Source organism: Prunus avium, chromosome 5, assembly GCF_965620075.1.
Source record: "Prunus avium chromosome 5, drPruAviu1.hap1.1, whole genome shotgun sequence".
NCBI lineage: Eukaryota > Viridiplantae > Streptophyta > Magnoliopsida > Rosales > Rosaceae > Prunus > Prunus avium.
The window spans coordinates 19,540,341-19,556,688 of record NC_142288.1 but is presented as its reverse complement, the minus strand read 5'-3'; the positions used below and the strand labels follow the sequence as shown (position 1 = coordinate 19,556,688).

Here is a 16,348-nt window from a genome sequence, read left to right as displayed (position 1 = left end):
TTCGTGCTCACTTGCAGGATTCTAAACCATGTGCCACCCCAGTTGCTTCTGGTTCCCAACTTAGTGTCACAGATGGTATACCATTGTCTAATCCTCATGAATACCGCAGTCTTGTTGGGGCTTTACAATATTTAACGATCACTCGTCCTGACATTACCTACGCTGTCAATCAAGTTTGTCAACATATGCATCAGCCCACTACCGTCCATTGGATTGCAGTTAAAAGAATTCTTCGCTATTTGAAAGGTTCATCCTCTGAGGGGCTGTTTTTCACACGAGGCAATACTACCTTAGTAGCATATTCTGACTCTGACTATGCGGGCAATCCGGATACTCGTCGGTCTATAGGAGGTTTTTGTATGTTCTTGGGTCCCAACTTGATTTCTTGGAGTTCTAAGAAGCAACGCACCGTTGCTCGATCTAGCACTGAGTCCGAATATCGACAAATGGCTATCACCGCAACCGAGATAGTTTGGGTGCAGCAACTGCTTCTTGAACTATCGGTTTCTCAACATTGTCCACCTTTGTTATGGTATGACAATACCAGTTCTATTGCTTTGGCCTCCAACCCTGTGTTTCATGCTCGGACTAAGCACGTGGCCATTGATTATCATTATGTTCGTGAATTAGTGATTGCTCGGGACTTGGATGTTCGTTATGTCTCCACTAGTCACCAACTTGCAGACATTTTTACGAAAGGCCTCTCTTTTGCTCGCTTTACTTTCTTAAAATCCAAGCTCATTCGCTCTCCGCTTCTGAGCTTGCGGGAGGATGATAGAAGACATAATGATGACAGAAGACATGACAGAAGACACACTCAGTGAATACCACTAGTTAACATACAATAGTAAATTAAACTAGCAAACATTGTTTTCCTTAGAACCAGGCGTGGAAACATCCACTGACAGTTTCAATATTCTATTCCTAGTGCATTGCAACTTTATACTTTTGTTTTGTCTATATATCCTATGCGGATGTATCATTGTAAACAACAATCAATTCAATAACAATTATTCATTATAATACTTTTCAAGCTCTTTCAATAAGCATCAGTGACGAATGGTAAGCATCCCCAGCAAACCCTCAATTTTGGGCGAATTCACCGTCATGGCCAGATTCAAAGAATTATTCACGGAAAAACACAACGTGCCAAAAGGAAACACAATCGATGCAAGAAATCCCTACAAGGCTTCGTGCCTGAACAAGAATGCTTCACACAAGGCTTCGTGCCAACAAATCACAGAAATTCCAGAGAAAGAAGGCTTTGTGCCATGAAATCAACAAAATTCATCAAAGTACGGCTTCGTGCCAGAGATCAATCACCAAGAATCAAGAGAAATCGAAGAATAAGCAACAAATTCCATATCAATTTCACCAAAATTTGAAAAATTGCTTCAAGGAGACACAAAATCACCATTCTTGAAGATAAACATTGAACCAAGATTTGAGAGAAAGAATCAGAGACTTGAGAACAGTGAGCGAAACGAGCAAGAAATCATGTCAAGAGGCACATCGATCAACCTAGCTCTGATACTATGATAACCAGGCAAGTAAGAACAGAGGAAACGAAGAACAAAGGAAGGCGCAATAACGTTGTAGTGCACATGATAGTATGTGTCGCTCATGTAGCGTACATTTTTAAGGAAGGCAACGAACCACATGCGCATCGTCACTGCCGGACCCTTGAAGTTTTTAGTAGAGATGCAATTTTGGCTAGAATTTATAAAAATTAAAAATTTAAAAAAAAACATGCGTGTTGTGCAACGGTGCAGCACATAATAATGCAGCGCAGCAACGCAACACATCGCATCCTAGCAACGAAGCACATCAGCAGACTGACTTCGTTTAAGCTTTTTCATCGAACACCTAGAGTACACCTCCCAGGTTGAGCAGAGGTGCAATATGCAGCACATAAAATGGTTTTTCCGGCGAGAGGAAGTGCAGCACCTCCTTGTGCCTTAATAGGTCCGCCACTGCGCATTGTAGAAGTTTTCTTGTGCTACACCACTAGGCGCGCTATGAAAACGCATTTTAAAATATTGATTGGGGATAATATTGATATTGGTAGTATTAGGCCGTTGTTTCGTCTCTTTGAAATTTTAACAATTATTTTTACAAGGCGGATAAATAAAGTAAGCATGATTTAGAGGATAAATTCGAGAGACTTAACCCCTAAAGAACCAGTGTAGACAATAACTATTATTTGAATTCATGGACTGAAAATTTAAATCCAGTTAAAGACTCTTTCGTAGTAGAAGACAGAGATGGCAACACAAATAATTTATTGGGTTAACTATGTAAACACCCCTAAATTATTAGGTATTTTTTAAGTTCATACACGATTTATTGGACATTTACAAACTCATACACAAATTCCTAAAAGTCCTACAAATTATTCCCACCGTTAGTCGCATTGTTAACAAAGCCATTAAATACATACGTGGCATGGAATGACTGGTCTTTTCGCTGATGTGGACCCTATGTGAATAAAAAAAAGTAAAAAAATGTTATGAATTGTTTTAAAGTATTTAAAAATGCCGAAATTGGTTTTATTTGTATTTGTTTTGTTACATATTTTATTTGTATTTTAGAATGAGGAAGCGTGTGTTTGTTGTCACTGGGCCCAGAGTGGGATGATAATCATGAAGAAGCATCTAGAAGAACACGTATGGAGACAGCAGTAGCTTAGCTGTACCCAATCTCTCAGACACGCTTTCAGCTCTTCTGAAACGACAAAATACGATCACGTCATGCTCAAGCTTCAAATAAAGTTCGCGGGTCGCGGCGGCTTTTCTTGTTATTTGTCCACGTGTACTGCCCGAAATCATTATTAAAAAAAGTCAGAATATTGTAAGGTCGGGCGTATATTATTGAACTACACCAACAACCAGCTCTCGTATGATTGGTTGAAAAATATGGGCAAAGTTGTAATGATGCTTAGGCCATCTCCAGGTGGGAAGGGGTACATTTAGCCGTCTAAAAAATTATTTTATAAGGAATAGCATGAGGCTATATTTTAACCATCTCCAATAACAAAGAACTAAATTTAATATTTTAATAATTTTAATTACATAATATAAATTTATTAGTTAATTCAATTAAACTACTATTTATAAATTTCCAAGCAATGATGAAGTTTAAAGGCTTTTTTGACATCTTCCATATAGAACTTCTCCACACTTGGCGTTGCTAGAAAATATAATTAAAGTAAATTAAATAAATTTAAAGTATGTAGTTAAAAAATAAAACTAGTAAAAACACTTACTTCGTCGGAGACATTGGCTCCGCTTGGATGTCTCCTCTCCGCCTTTTTCAAAGCTTGATGCCTTTTGTTCATGCTTGGAATATGTGCTTCTTCCACCACCACTACAACTTTCATGGGTGTGGGAGCGGTGCCTTCGTAAAGCTCATAGTATTTTTGAGAAGGGTCATGCTAGGGAGACCAACTTGGGATACCAACTTGTGTACCAACTCTCTAATAGAGGTGGAGCCCACCAATACAATGGGTCTCACGCTCTATTAGAGAGTTGGTATCCCAAGTTGGTCTCCCAAGTTGGTCTCCCTAGCATTTTCCTTTTGAGAAACGCACGTCTAAACACTGTCAGAAGTTTGGCTTGTACCCTTGAGACTACCTTCGAAGACTTTTAAGTAAGCCTTGCAAAGAGTTTCATCTTCCTTTCGAGTCCAATTTCCGCCTTTCTTTGAAGTACCAACCATTTTTTCTAACAATGAGAGGAAATAATTTTTTTAAATGGAAAAATATGAAGGATAGTTTGTAAAAAAAATGAAGAGAATGTGAGCAATTATGTAAAATGATGAAATTGAGGAATGATAATATGTAAAATGATGAATATGTTGTGAGAAATGATGTAAGAATGAGGTAGGTATTTATACAAAAAATTTAGGAATTTTTTAGAATTAAAAAAAAATCATTTTTTTCGGATTGAAAAATAAAACAGCTAGCTGTTGGGTTGCTCCAAACCTTTGATTTGCAACGGTTTTTTAATCAATAGCCACAAATGGCCTATTTGATACAGGAAATAAATATAAAAAAAAGTAGTTGGGCCCATTGAATTATTTAGCTCAGGCTGGCTAAAGGGCTACATGTGGCTTGATTTTTAGGAATGGGTCATGCTAGGGAGACCAACTTGGGAGACCAACTTGGGATACCAACTCTCTAATAGAGGTGGAGCCCACCAATGCAATGGGTCCCACGCTCTATTAGAGAGTTGGTATCCCAAGTTGGTCTCCCAAGTTGGTCTCCCTAGCATTTTCCTTTAGGAATTAGCCCTTTATGTAGCCATCCTTTTTTTTTTTTTTTTTTTTGTAATCCTTTGTGTAGACCATTCTTAAAGATGAGTTTTGGGGATTTTGGGCTATATATGAGGATATCGCCCAAACTTAGAGATGGCCTTACGAGGCTAAAAGTGAATTCATAAGGTGGGACCAGATTAAGAAAATATAGATAAGGGGTCTACAGGTAATTTGAATGAGTGAAATTTTGGCAGTTTGGGAGACGCAACAATTGCACTAGAATCAGGAATTATATGACAAGAAAATCTTTTCATTTTCTATTTTTGGTTTTGGGTGAGTGGAGAATGATCTAAAAATATAAGAGAAAACCTTAGTTGCAACGGAAATAGCTTATTTGGCTATTTTCGGCCAATAATGCTATGTCACTGGAAGTGTTATTATGTGTGTCATAGCATTATTGGTCGAATAGCAAAATAGTGTTATTCCCATTTTATGAAAGTGTTTATCTAAATATAAGAATATACCGATGTAGTCTATAAAATAGAAAAACGTATTCATTTATATTTTAATGCGTCAAATTGTATACTTTAGCTTGATGGTTCTGTGATGAAAATTTTCTTGTAAACATAAGAACATAAAGAACAAGTTGGGCCTCATGCAGTACTCTTCCAAGGTAGCTTTGGAGGGACTCATTTATCAGTTTTATGTTACTTTGAAAGTCACACTGATTTTAATTGGGTTAATTATAATTTTGGTCACTAGGGTTTGGCTCAAAATCAATTTTAGTCATCGTAATTTTAATTTTCTCAATTTCGTCATTGTACTTGCAGTTGTTAACAAATTAGGTCGCATCTCTCAATTCCGTCAGTTTAATTGCACGTGCTAAATGTGTACAGGGACAAAATTGTATATGCATCATTTAAACAATTAATAAATAAAATGGAAAGAAAAAAAAACAACCACCCAACCTTTTCTCCCACCCGCATCCACCATCCTATCCCCAAATCCTTTCTCCTTTATCCTCTCTTTGCAACTAACCACCCCACCATCATCCATAACCACCCAAACCCACCACCAGCCATACCCACCCACACCCCACATCCACCATCCAAATATGAAGCCATCACGGTGCAGGTGGGTGGGTAATGGCTCTCTCTCTCTCTCTAACTCTCATCGCCCCCAAGCCCAAATCTTTGTCTGCAACTGATCTTGAATCTTGAATCTTTAATCGTAGTAATGGCTCCAACACCGTCTTCTTCCAAATCCAACCGCAGCCACACATCTCTGATAGTTGAAGTCCTAGCCAGAATTTGAGATTACCCAGATAAAAAAGAACCACAAACAACATTGGTTCTTCAGATAAATCCTCAAAAGCAGAGTATTCGTGTTCGTATCGATTTCGAGTACCGAGATTTCACTCTCGATAGGGTTTCTTTATTGAAAGAAGACGATTTGGGATCGTTTTGCAGCAAGTTTGTTCAGTCCAAGATTGACAATGTGAAAAGGGGGATGGTGTAGGTGGGTTTGGGTGGTTATGGATGATGGTGGGATGGTAAATCACAATGATTAAAATTAATTTTGACCCAAACCCCGATGATCAAAATTATAAGGCTTATTATCACAAAAGGTCCCTAAGGTTTACGAAACTATCAGATTGCATCCTTAATGTTTTTTTGTGTCACTTATGGTCCTCAAGGTTAGTATGTGTGATCACAAATGGTCCTTGCCGTTAGGTTCCGTCAAAAACTCCGTTAGTTTGCTGACGTGGCATATATACATATCACAAAACATCCCTGAGGTTAACACATCTATCACAAATGGTCCCTGCAAATTTTTTTAATTTTTTAATTTAAAATTCATAAAATTTTGTTTTTGTTTTTTATAATATTTAAAAATATATATTGTATTTTAAATACATATGATACTATATTTTTGAAGATGAGGGCTCCACATATATGCCACACCAACAAACTAATGAAGTTTTTTTTTTTAAAATAATCTAAAATTCATAAAATTTAAAAATGAAAAAACCATTTATATAAGGATTTTAACCTTGAGGACCATTTATAAACCCTAAACCCTTGATTTTTTTCATTTTTAAATTTTATGAATTTTAAATTAATTTTTAAAAACTCCATTAGTTTGTTGATGTGACATATATGTGGAGCCCACATCTAAAATAATATAGTGTCATGTGTATTTAAAATACAATGTATATTTTAAAATAATTTAAAATTCATAAGATTTAAAAAAGAAAACCAAAATTTTATGAATTTTAAATGAAAAAAATGAAAAAAATTTGCAAGGACCATTTGTGATAGATGTGTAAACCTCAGGGATGTTTTGTGATATATATATATATGCCACATCAGCAAACTAACGGAGTTTTTTACGGAACCTAACGGCAGGGACCATTTGTGATTACACATACTAACCTTGAGGACCACCAATGACACAAAAAAACATTAAGGATGCAATCTGATAGTTTCCTAAACCTTAGGGACCTTTTGTGATAATAAGCCAAATTATAATTAACCCATTTTAATTTGTAAGGTTCCAACAAATTGTATATCACACACTTTGCAATACCGACTTTTTTTTTCTTTTCTGCACTTTATCATCCATTTTGTCACATGCACCTTGGAGGGAAAATGTACGTGACTGTGTGCGTATGTGTATCACATGAAAGGGGAAAAAGACAATTGTATGAGGCAGCATTTGGACTCTTTCTACTGTGACATGATGGGCTGATTCCCATTGCTTGACAAACATTACAAAGCTTAGGCATGAATATGATGGGCTGGTAAAACCACTACACAACCAAAGCGCTTTATGAGGGAGAAAAACTTAGTTGTAATGAATATAGAATTATTTTGTTAGTCCCGTTTTATGAAAGTTTTAATATAAATTATTATTCATCTATGTGCGTGTGGGTGATTCATAATTGTAGATGCATACAAGTAACATGTATTTAGACAGTAAAACTATAAATGACTCACTATATTATCAATTATAGTTTATTTAGTGGATACTATTTGCCTCCTTATCAGTAAGGAGATATTCTTTCTTTCTACGAATCACAGTTTGACACATATGCAAAAAATAATTCATCAAAAACACAAAAATAAAAACTTCTGCACACATGTCACATTGTTATTGATAAGAATGTAGGAGCTCCTACTTACCTAGTAAGGAGGGAAGTATTTTCTTTATTTAGTGGTATATTTTATCGAATAATAATAATTCTAGAGCTAATTCGAACAACAAGTCCCGACTTTTCAAATCCTCCGACCACGCACAATTGGCTGTAGCATTTTTAAACAAAAATCTACGGAAGTCGCCAATTTGCAAATGTTTGGCAGTTCATGCCTTGGTGGATGATTAAGACTACCTCCAACTATCCAAGCAAGCAGACATAAATGATATATTGTATACGTCCAATGAAGCATGGCTGTAAAACCTATAACGTAACTCGCAATTTAATTGTCTCACTATCACTACGTATGAGTCATCATGAGTGGTCTTGTCAGAAGGAAAGAAAGAAAGATATTCACATCCATCTCTTGTTTGAATATTTGATGACGACTTTTTATTCATGACTTGGCTGAGGGTGTACGCTATGAATTTGAAAGCCTTAAACTTATTGTACTCAAATTAAATGTTTGATGGCATCTTTGGTGGAGACAAATTTGTAGGGAGCATTTTTGCTCACCACTTTAATCATAGGTGTACCATCATCACCATTCTCAATGCTTGACACGTGTCCATAGGTATAATCATGATTCCATAAATACAAAGCAAAAGTTAATTATGGTTATATCTATGGACACGTGTCAAGCATTGAGAATGGTGATGAAGGTACACTTATAATTAAAGTGATGAGCAAAAATGCACCCTAAATTTATATAATACGAGGATATCACTATTTTGTTATTCTTAGCAAATCATGTCATAATAATTTAACTTTTTGTATGACTGAACATAATTGGATGAAAATATAGTAAAATAATGTTATTCCTGTAACATTCAAGTTCTACTACTTCTTACGATAATTTTCTTTGTAAAACTCGAAAGTGTTACACGTTGGAATCTCCATCTTTCTTCATGTTTCTGTTGAGCACATATGATTATCCTATTCATGATTGAGACTGAAAATCTAATGTGACATAACAAACAATAATGAGCAACAATTATGGTGCGCCTACCTCTATTAAGTTTGGTGTCCTATATGGCCTACGGGCTAACTACGGCCATTCATTGAGAAATCAGACAGAGCTTCCTACGCACTTAAAGCTTCTGATCCAAGTCAAATCCTAATTGGAAATTAAACCGCTTGCTTAATGCTTATGCAAAGTACATGCCAGTTCACTGTGGAGAAGGCAAAAGTTGACTTAGATTCCACATATATTTAAATACCAAACTTTACACATTTCTTTCATCTCTGATTCTTCCTCTCTGTCTGCACTTCATCTTTTGCATCCAATTCATGGGAATGAAAATATAAACAATCTAATCAATGAGGTTTGGTTGAGTTGGTTAGGTTCTTGTACTGTGTGTAGCATTACCAGTATCCGAGTCCCGCTGCCAGCAGTTCTTATTGGTGTGCAATCTGTAATTTCTTACATAAATTCATATTGGTGACAACTAGCAGTTGAGTGTCACACGTAAGTTTTTTCGACTCGAGATTGTGGGTATGCCTTAACGTTAGTGGTGAAAGTAGCTAATCTTCCCTTAAATTTTTATTCAGCGAAAAAGAAAATATAAACAATCAACATTTACAATTTGTCAGCAGAAAATGCAAAAGATGAAGTGCAGCAGAGAATTTTTATTCAAAACACCCCCCCCCCCCCCCCGCGCCCCCCCCCCCTCCCCCCCCCCCCAACCCCACCTTATTGCTCAAAACACCCGACTAATTTACAGGAATTTACAGACCACCCCCTTGTGCAGTCAAAGTCAACAATCCCCTTTGACCTTAGTAAGCAAAGTCAATCCACCTTGACCAACCCAAATTCAACTCCCAAATCTACCGTTGGTTTAGACTGTCCCAAAGCAATGCACATTGCCTCCTTGCAAACCCAACCTTAAGCTTCTCCAAATCATAAACCACCTCAAACCCTTGCTGCTGGTAATTCCCTAAAATACCCCCGGGCCCACCGCTCATCTCCTCCTCATCACCACCGTTCATCAGCATCCAACACCCAACCTTTTTCCTCTTCCTCCCGGCCCCATCACCACCGTCCACGAACTCATAAAAGTAGTTCCTCCTGGGCAGCAACACACTGGATTTGTTCCCCGCAAAATGCAACGTCACAGTCGGAACGTCCACCACCTTCTCGTAATAATAGCACGGCCCAAGACCGGTTTCGTCCTCCACCCGAGTCGCCCGCTCGTGAACTCGCCCGACTCTGCGGTCGAACTCAGCCACCAGCGAGTTATAGAAACCCTGCGGAAACATGGTGAAAGTGGTCCCCGAGTCCACGACGATCCCACCGTTCCCATTCTCATCGACCCCTTGCAGAATCTCCGGTGCCGGAAAAACCCTTTTCCCGACCGAAACTCCGGCGAGCCCAATCGAATAGAAATAAGGGTGCTTTGGGTTGTCGAGCATGGAGGTGTAGGCATACTCAACCGACCCACCAGCACCGTCCCCAAATCGCTTCTGTTTCTGGTCGTACGGGCCGAGAATGAGCGGACTCGGTCGACGGACTCGGTCCTGGTCAAAGGAGTGAAAAACTAAGCAGTATGAAAACTGGGTGGCGAGGTGGGGAGAGAAGGTGGAGAGTTGGGCAGGTAGAGAAAGCAAGCCGCGGCCGAACCCAGCAACCCCAATTGGCTCGCCGAGGGAAGAATGGGAACACCCAAAAGTGAAATTACTCAGAACCAGAGCAGGCGTCGACATGGGTATCGACAGGCTGTGCTTGTAAAGCTTGGCTATGAAGCTTCCATCAGCGTAGGCGTAGTAAAATGGCGGGCAAGAGAAGGAGGAGCACTCGGAGATTTCTATAGAGTCGAGAGGGCAATTGGAAATGGCGCAGAGGTTGGCGGAGGAGAGGGAGGAGTGGGCGGAGGAGCAGGAGCGGGAGTCGCACGAAACGGCGGCGTTTTTGGGGATTTTGGGAGGTGGGTTTGTGGAGTTGGGTTTGCCTTCACAGAGTATGCATTCGAATGGGGAACAGGGGAACCAGACGAGGTCGCTGCCTGTGTCCATGTAGAGAGAGACGGGTTGGGGAGGGCTGGAGTTGAGAGTGAAGGAGAGAGTGTAGTCGCTGCCTGGGGCGAGTGGGAGAGAGACTTGGTTTGTTTCGCGGTTGTGGCGGCGGCGGTGGTGGTGGAAGCGCCTGGCTGAGCGCATGGTGGTGGATTTGAGGAGATGTTGGGTACTGTTGAATTGGGTTTGGGAGAGCGTGTGGGTTAGAGGGAGATATAGTGGTTGTGAAGATGAAAGAAAGAAATGTGTAAAACAGATTATTAGAAACAGAGCAGAAGCCATGGATGAAGAAAACAGAGTAGAGAGAGAGAGAGAGAGAGAGAGAGAGAGAGAATTGTGAAGAAGGGGGTTTATAAAGGGGAAAACTTCTGGTGGGTAGGGAGCGGTTTTGGTTTGTTTATTTGTTGGTCATAGAAATTTTGGAAGGTGTATGTGAGGAAAGGATTATCTTCTTAATGCATGCTGGCTTTGTTTTGTAAATAAAATGAAGGGGTGATGGATGGACCTGTAATTTAGGAAGATGGCTTGAATTCCTGGGTCGGCAACTTGATAAGGGGCATAGCAGCTGAGCCTGCCTTGTTTAACGTTTGCTTACCTTGGTAGGATAAGCATAGAAGTGACTAAAGTTTCTTGTACTTTCAACTTACAACTTTTAAATGAAATGTTTTTAGCCCAAGGCTAAGATTTGATCTTATGAATAATATTGTTTATGAGCTTTAATCCAAGCGACATATTGAAATAGGTAAAATTGTATTATAATATTTATTTTTATTTTTTATATTTATTATTATATTTTATAGAAAGTAGATGAGAGAATGGAGATGATATTTTATTATAAAACGTAGGTGAGGCTCAATATACCTCTTCGCTTTGAAGTAGGTAATATTGCCTTGTTATGGAGAGTAGTTATATTTTGCCTACCCATTTACCTCTTCACTTAGAGAAGATGCTTAATAGTGAAATTAAATAAGTCAAAACTCAACTTAGAGAATTGAAAGATCTGCAAAGAAAAAAATTTATCAGATTCAAATTAAAAGACTTATAACTCGAAAAGAGTATATTAAAAAATAATAATAATTTGGGTTGTCTGTGACACAAAGCCCCTGACATGAGTTGGTAGTCTATTCATATAAGTATTGGTTAGATGATAAGGGCTAGCCACAATTAGATACTAAACTCATCACAAATACGTATCTTCTTCGAATACATATGAGTCCAACAATGACTTTTCAACATAGTAAAGAAAAGTACAATAGACCAATTATCTCTATAATATTTAGAGGTTAATTAAAGGACCATGAAGAATCTTTGAATCAAATCTAGTGAAACAAAGAAATGTAAAGAAAACATAATCTAAAGCAATATCTACTCTATCTCTAAGCTTGAAGTCATACTAGAAAAAGGGGATCTCTCACCTTTACGTTTTCTTTACATTATAAAGGTAATGTACATTAGCCAATGGGTTCCCACCACAGTGGTGGTGGATTCCCCCTTCCCCCCATGGCACCCAGGATCGAACCCCAGTGGGGTTTCTTTCCTCCAATGTAACCAAAAAAAAAAAAAGGTAATGTACATTAAAACCCTTCATCAGTAACATAGGAATGAAATGAGAAAGGTTTCCGAACTTATGTTTAAATTTTATTATTGTAAGCCAAAAAAATTCATCTTAAAATTTTAAACCCAAGAACTGGTTGGTCAAGTAGATCAAATCAAACATTAATTCAAATAATCAAGTTACACATAATCCCATTTGACACCTCTAAGTTGCTGACAAGGATGAAAGAAACCAGCTAGCTCAGCAGCTCAAGTGCCACATCAGATTACAATCCGCAACCACAGCAGGACAGCAAGGCGGGTAACAGAATGAAAGGTTGAGGCAGTTAAATTAGTCCACAAATAAAAATAAAAATTGTAGTTTGTCACAGTTGGTTATTATTGAAGCTTAGTTAAATAGTTAGTTATTTCCAGGTCATGGTTTTGTTACCCGACACACGTATAAACTACATGCGAAGATTTACGATTGTTCATCAACACAAGACAAAACAAAACTTATCAGCTTCACATTTGTGAATTTCTCTGGAAATATTTGTGATTTTCTCTCTACCCAAACAGGAGCTATGTCAGTTTTTCTGCAGCAGGCAGCGCAAGCTTGGGAGGTGCCACCTTCAAATCAGGAGGAGGGAGAGCATTGCTACGACAACAACCAAGGGGTTACCAATTATGCCCTTCCCACAAATACAACAAGTCATCTTGATCCAATTCCAGTTGATCAGAAATGAAAAGGCATTTATGCTAAGTCTTCAATGAAAACTGCAGCTTTGATTTCTACTTGCAACTCAAGTTCATCCCAAGACAAAGGAAATTGAGTACTATTGATCCCTTAAAACTCCAAACCATGAATGCATGTAGCTTAAGCTTGAAATGGTTCATTTGGGTTGGAATTTTAAATCCATTTACCTCATGAATTATTGGGTTGCTCCTTCATATTCACCCTTGCCTTACCCCTTCCTTTTTTTTTTTTTTTGAATTTTTGTCATCACAAATTGTAAACTATATTTGTTTCCAAACTAGTTGGCGAAAAACAAGGATAGTATATTTTCTCATAATTTTCTTTTTCCAACAAGTGTCGTTTATGAAATTTGAACTCAGAATATATACTTTTTTTTACAATGAATAATTCCGAATCTTCTTTAACAAAATAAAGACGGTAGTATTGAATTTTTGAATTCCATGTGATGAGGAGGAAAATTTCTTTATTTTAACTACAAGAGAAATGTCATGCTCATAATAACACAGCCATACAGTACAGGTCATACTAGACTAGCTATTAAAGCAACAATAATAATTCTGAAAATAAAAATATTAGAAGAAAAATCAACATAATGATTTTTTTTTTTGGGTCTAAACCACGAGGTGGTCCTGGATGGGCCCCAACTATGGGTGGCACCTTTAAGCCTTAACCACAACCCAGCAACATAATGATTTTAATTGTCATGAAATTTCAAACAAACTGTGACATTCAATTTGATATTACCACGTCAACATGCTTCATTTCTCCATTTCTCCATTTTTAAAAAGAGCACATTTTAATTTCCCATTGTAGAGGCATTAACTAGTTCATATTGTAGTAATATGAACCCTTACAACATTAATAAGTTTTTGGCTAAACACTCAAAAAAATATAACAGGTCTCAACACATATGCTCCTTAAAATTTTTTTAATATTTTTTTTAAATACAAGCGATATTGAGGAAGTGGGGTGTCAAACTTAGAACTTCGGTGCATATTCGATATTGAGGGAGTGGGGTGTCAAACTTACACTTCCTAAACCCTATATAAAAAGTATTAAAAAATAAAAGAGAGTCTAAGTGCCTGTTTGACATTGCTTATTTAGGGCCATAAGTGATTATTTTAAAATTTTTGAAAGCCTAGCCTGTTTGGTAAGAGATAAAAAAAATCTCTTATTGTGAATAATTGGTGTGTGAGAAAGAAATTAGGGAAAGCTGGCACAAAGCTGCTTTCATTTTCTGATTATGTGGCAATTAGTTTTGAGAGGCACTAGAGTTTAATGAGAATTTCAGAATTCCAAAAATAACCCCATATGTTTTCAGGCTAGCGTATCTTTCTCCTCGTTCTTCTACTTCCCATCGTTCATCTTCATGCCTTTCTTCCGCGTTCCTCATGCCAGAGCTACTCTTCTCCTTCTCTTAATTCAATTTTTCTTGTTGGATTGTTGAAGCACTCTTTAGATGCCACAAGAATAAGGTAATAGACATACTAGGTTAATTTTTCTTGTCAAAGAAAAGGGATATCTACATGTACCAAACATATTTAACAAAGAAATATATAAGTGAAAGTGAAATTACCCAAGGGGTTTGGTCTAGCAGAAATACTGGCTAGGTCCTGCAAGTTGGACGAATGTTAGTTGGATACTCTATGAGGTCCAGCGTTTGAAACTCAGCTTGTGAAAAACACCTTATAGAGAGCTTTATCGTAAATAGTCCCGGCTCGGAGTGGTTGCACACTTTGCCACCATCCTAAACCAAACCAGAAAGTGAAATTCTTTTTCTTTTTACCAAACACTTGAATGGAAAAACCATTTCAACACAATGTCATTTTTAGTCATTATACATAGTTCATAGCACATTGACACAAAAATTTACCAAACACTCAAAACTGATTATTGTACCAACAACACTTTTGACAAAAAGTTTACATCAAACGGATTTCTTTCACAGTTAATTTCTCTCACTGTAAATCTGACAGCGATTATTTTAACTGTACAACAATGCCAAATTGATCCTAAAGTGAATAAAAAAAAGGATAGTCATTACATATAACTTTAAAGAAAATTTAAATTAGAAATAAGTACATTATTTTTTCTTCTTTTGTCTGCCTGACATCCATATCTGATAATATGATGACGTGGCACACAACAAAACTTTGCAAGTTGCAAAAGGTCAAAAAAGGAAGAAGAAAAGAAAACATTGCAAAAGAACAAAGAATAATGAAAACACAGACGTGTGGCGCGATCAGGTGCTGCCATGAAAGCCTGGTACTTTATGCCAACGTGGCAGTCCCTTTGTGGGCCCATTTTGTTTAGTTTTTCAGCGTTTCCCACTCAACTTTTGGATTGTAGTTAGATTCTCGTGAGCCCGTACCACCCAATGGCCACCAACCTCGCTTTTGAACTACCAACCAGACCGGAGGCAGCCAGTATGGCGCTGCTGTGTGTCTCTCCACGTGTCAAATGGAAGTGCATGTGAGGAGAAAAATGATGATAAGGTACTAAGGGAGGATTCAGAAATTTTTCAACGGGTGAGTTAGTTAAATTATTAGCTTAAAATTTAATAAATCTTTTTTTCATAGTTTCTAAAGTTTTTCTAGAAATAAAAGGATTCATTAAATCATAGGGTTAATTACTGTAGACGTCCTTGAACTATAGCCCCAGTTGCAATTGGGTCCGTGAACTAATTTTTGAGGCAATGAAATCTTCTAATTAGACATTCAATTGCAATTAGGTCCTGCCGTAACAGAATCCGTTGAGTTTGACCATGTGAATGGCACGTGCTCTTGTTGTGAGGGGTATATTGGAGTTTCCACGATGGTCATCTCTGTGTCTTGTTGCAAACCTCACGATGGCCAGCTTCATTTGCAGATCGGATGGTGCGCAATCTCATATAGTAAACATTCATTTGCAGATTGGGGTTCTTTAACCTCCTTTTCTCATTAAAAAGAAGAAAAAAAAAAATTCCAAAATTTGATTTTGACTGATGGGTTTTGTTTTTTCTCACCAAAAAAACAAAACAAAATCAGCTTGTTGTTCTCTATCTGGATTTCAAGCTTGATGAGAGCTATACACCTTGTAAGATCTCAATTCGTGCCGGGGATGGCTTGTGCTTCTTGTCGAAGAACGAAGACCGACGGTTAGCCGAAGAACTTCTCGATCTTCTCCACGTCGTCGGCGGTGGTTTCTAGGGTTGTGTGGTTCAGGCATGAAACAGAGCTCAGGTTAAAATGGGGGTGTTGAGTTTTTTTTAATTTTTTATCTGAGCTTGTTTGTGTTGTTGTTCATTATGAACTGTGAGTTGAGGAAATTTCAGGGAGAGCTAGAAATGATGTTGTTGGAGGAGAAGGAGAGCTTGAGGGGGATGGGGGTGAATGTGGAGGAGAAGGAGATGGTAGAGGTTCACACGTGGGATTATCAATGAAGGAACTCATTTGTTGACAACTAATTTTTAGATTGTCATCAAATCTGTAAAAGCTTGGGGGATAGGTGGGTGGTCCCACTGCTGGCCTCTTCTATGTTGTCCTCGAGGAGATGGGAGGTGGGTTGCAGGTTGGGTTGGGATCTGGGTTTTGAGGGGGGTGGGATAATGAGGGGGG

At 37.9% G+C, this 16,348-nt stretch overlaps 2 protein-coding genes across 2 annotated transcripts; both read right to left on the bottom strand.

The window, feature by feature from the left end:
* Positions 1–2,754: 2,754 nt before the first annotated feature.
* LOC148294479 (uncharacterized) lies at positions 2,755–3,717 on the bottom strand. Its single transcript, XM_088253766.1, has 3 exons — positions 3,598–3,717; positions 3,266–3,433; positions 2,755–2,814 (listed from the first exon to the last, which is right to left on the bottom strand). The coding sequence occupies exons 1-3, from the start codon at positions 3,715–3,717 to the stop codon at positions 2,755–2,757; spliced, it is 348 nt and encodes a 115-aa protein (XP_088109892.1).
* Positions 3,718–9,131: 5,414 nt separating this feature from the next.
* Positions 9,132–10,983, bottom strand: LOC110771891 (Eukaryotic aspartyl protease family protein). Its single transcript, XM_021976254.2, has one exon. It carries the CDS (start codon positions 10,742–10,744, stop codon positions 9,278–9,280), a length of 1,467 nt encoding a protein of 488 aa, XP_021831946.2. The 5' UTR covers positions 10,745–10,983; the 3' UTR covers positions 9,132–9,277.
* Between the last annotated feature and the right edge of the window lie 5,365 nt (positions 10,984–16,348).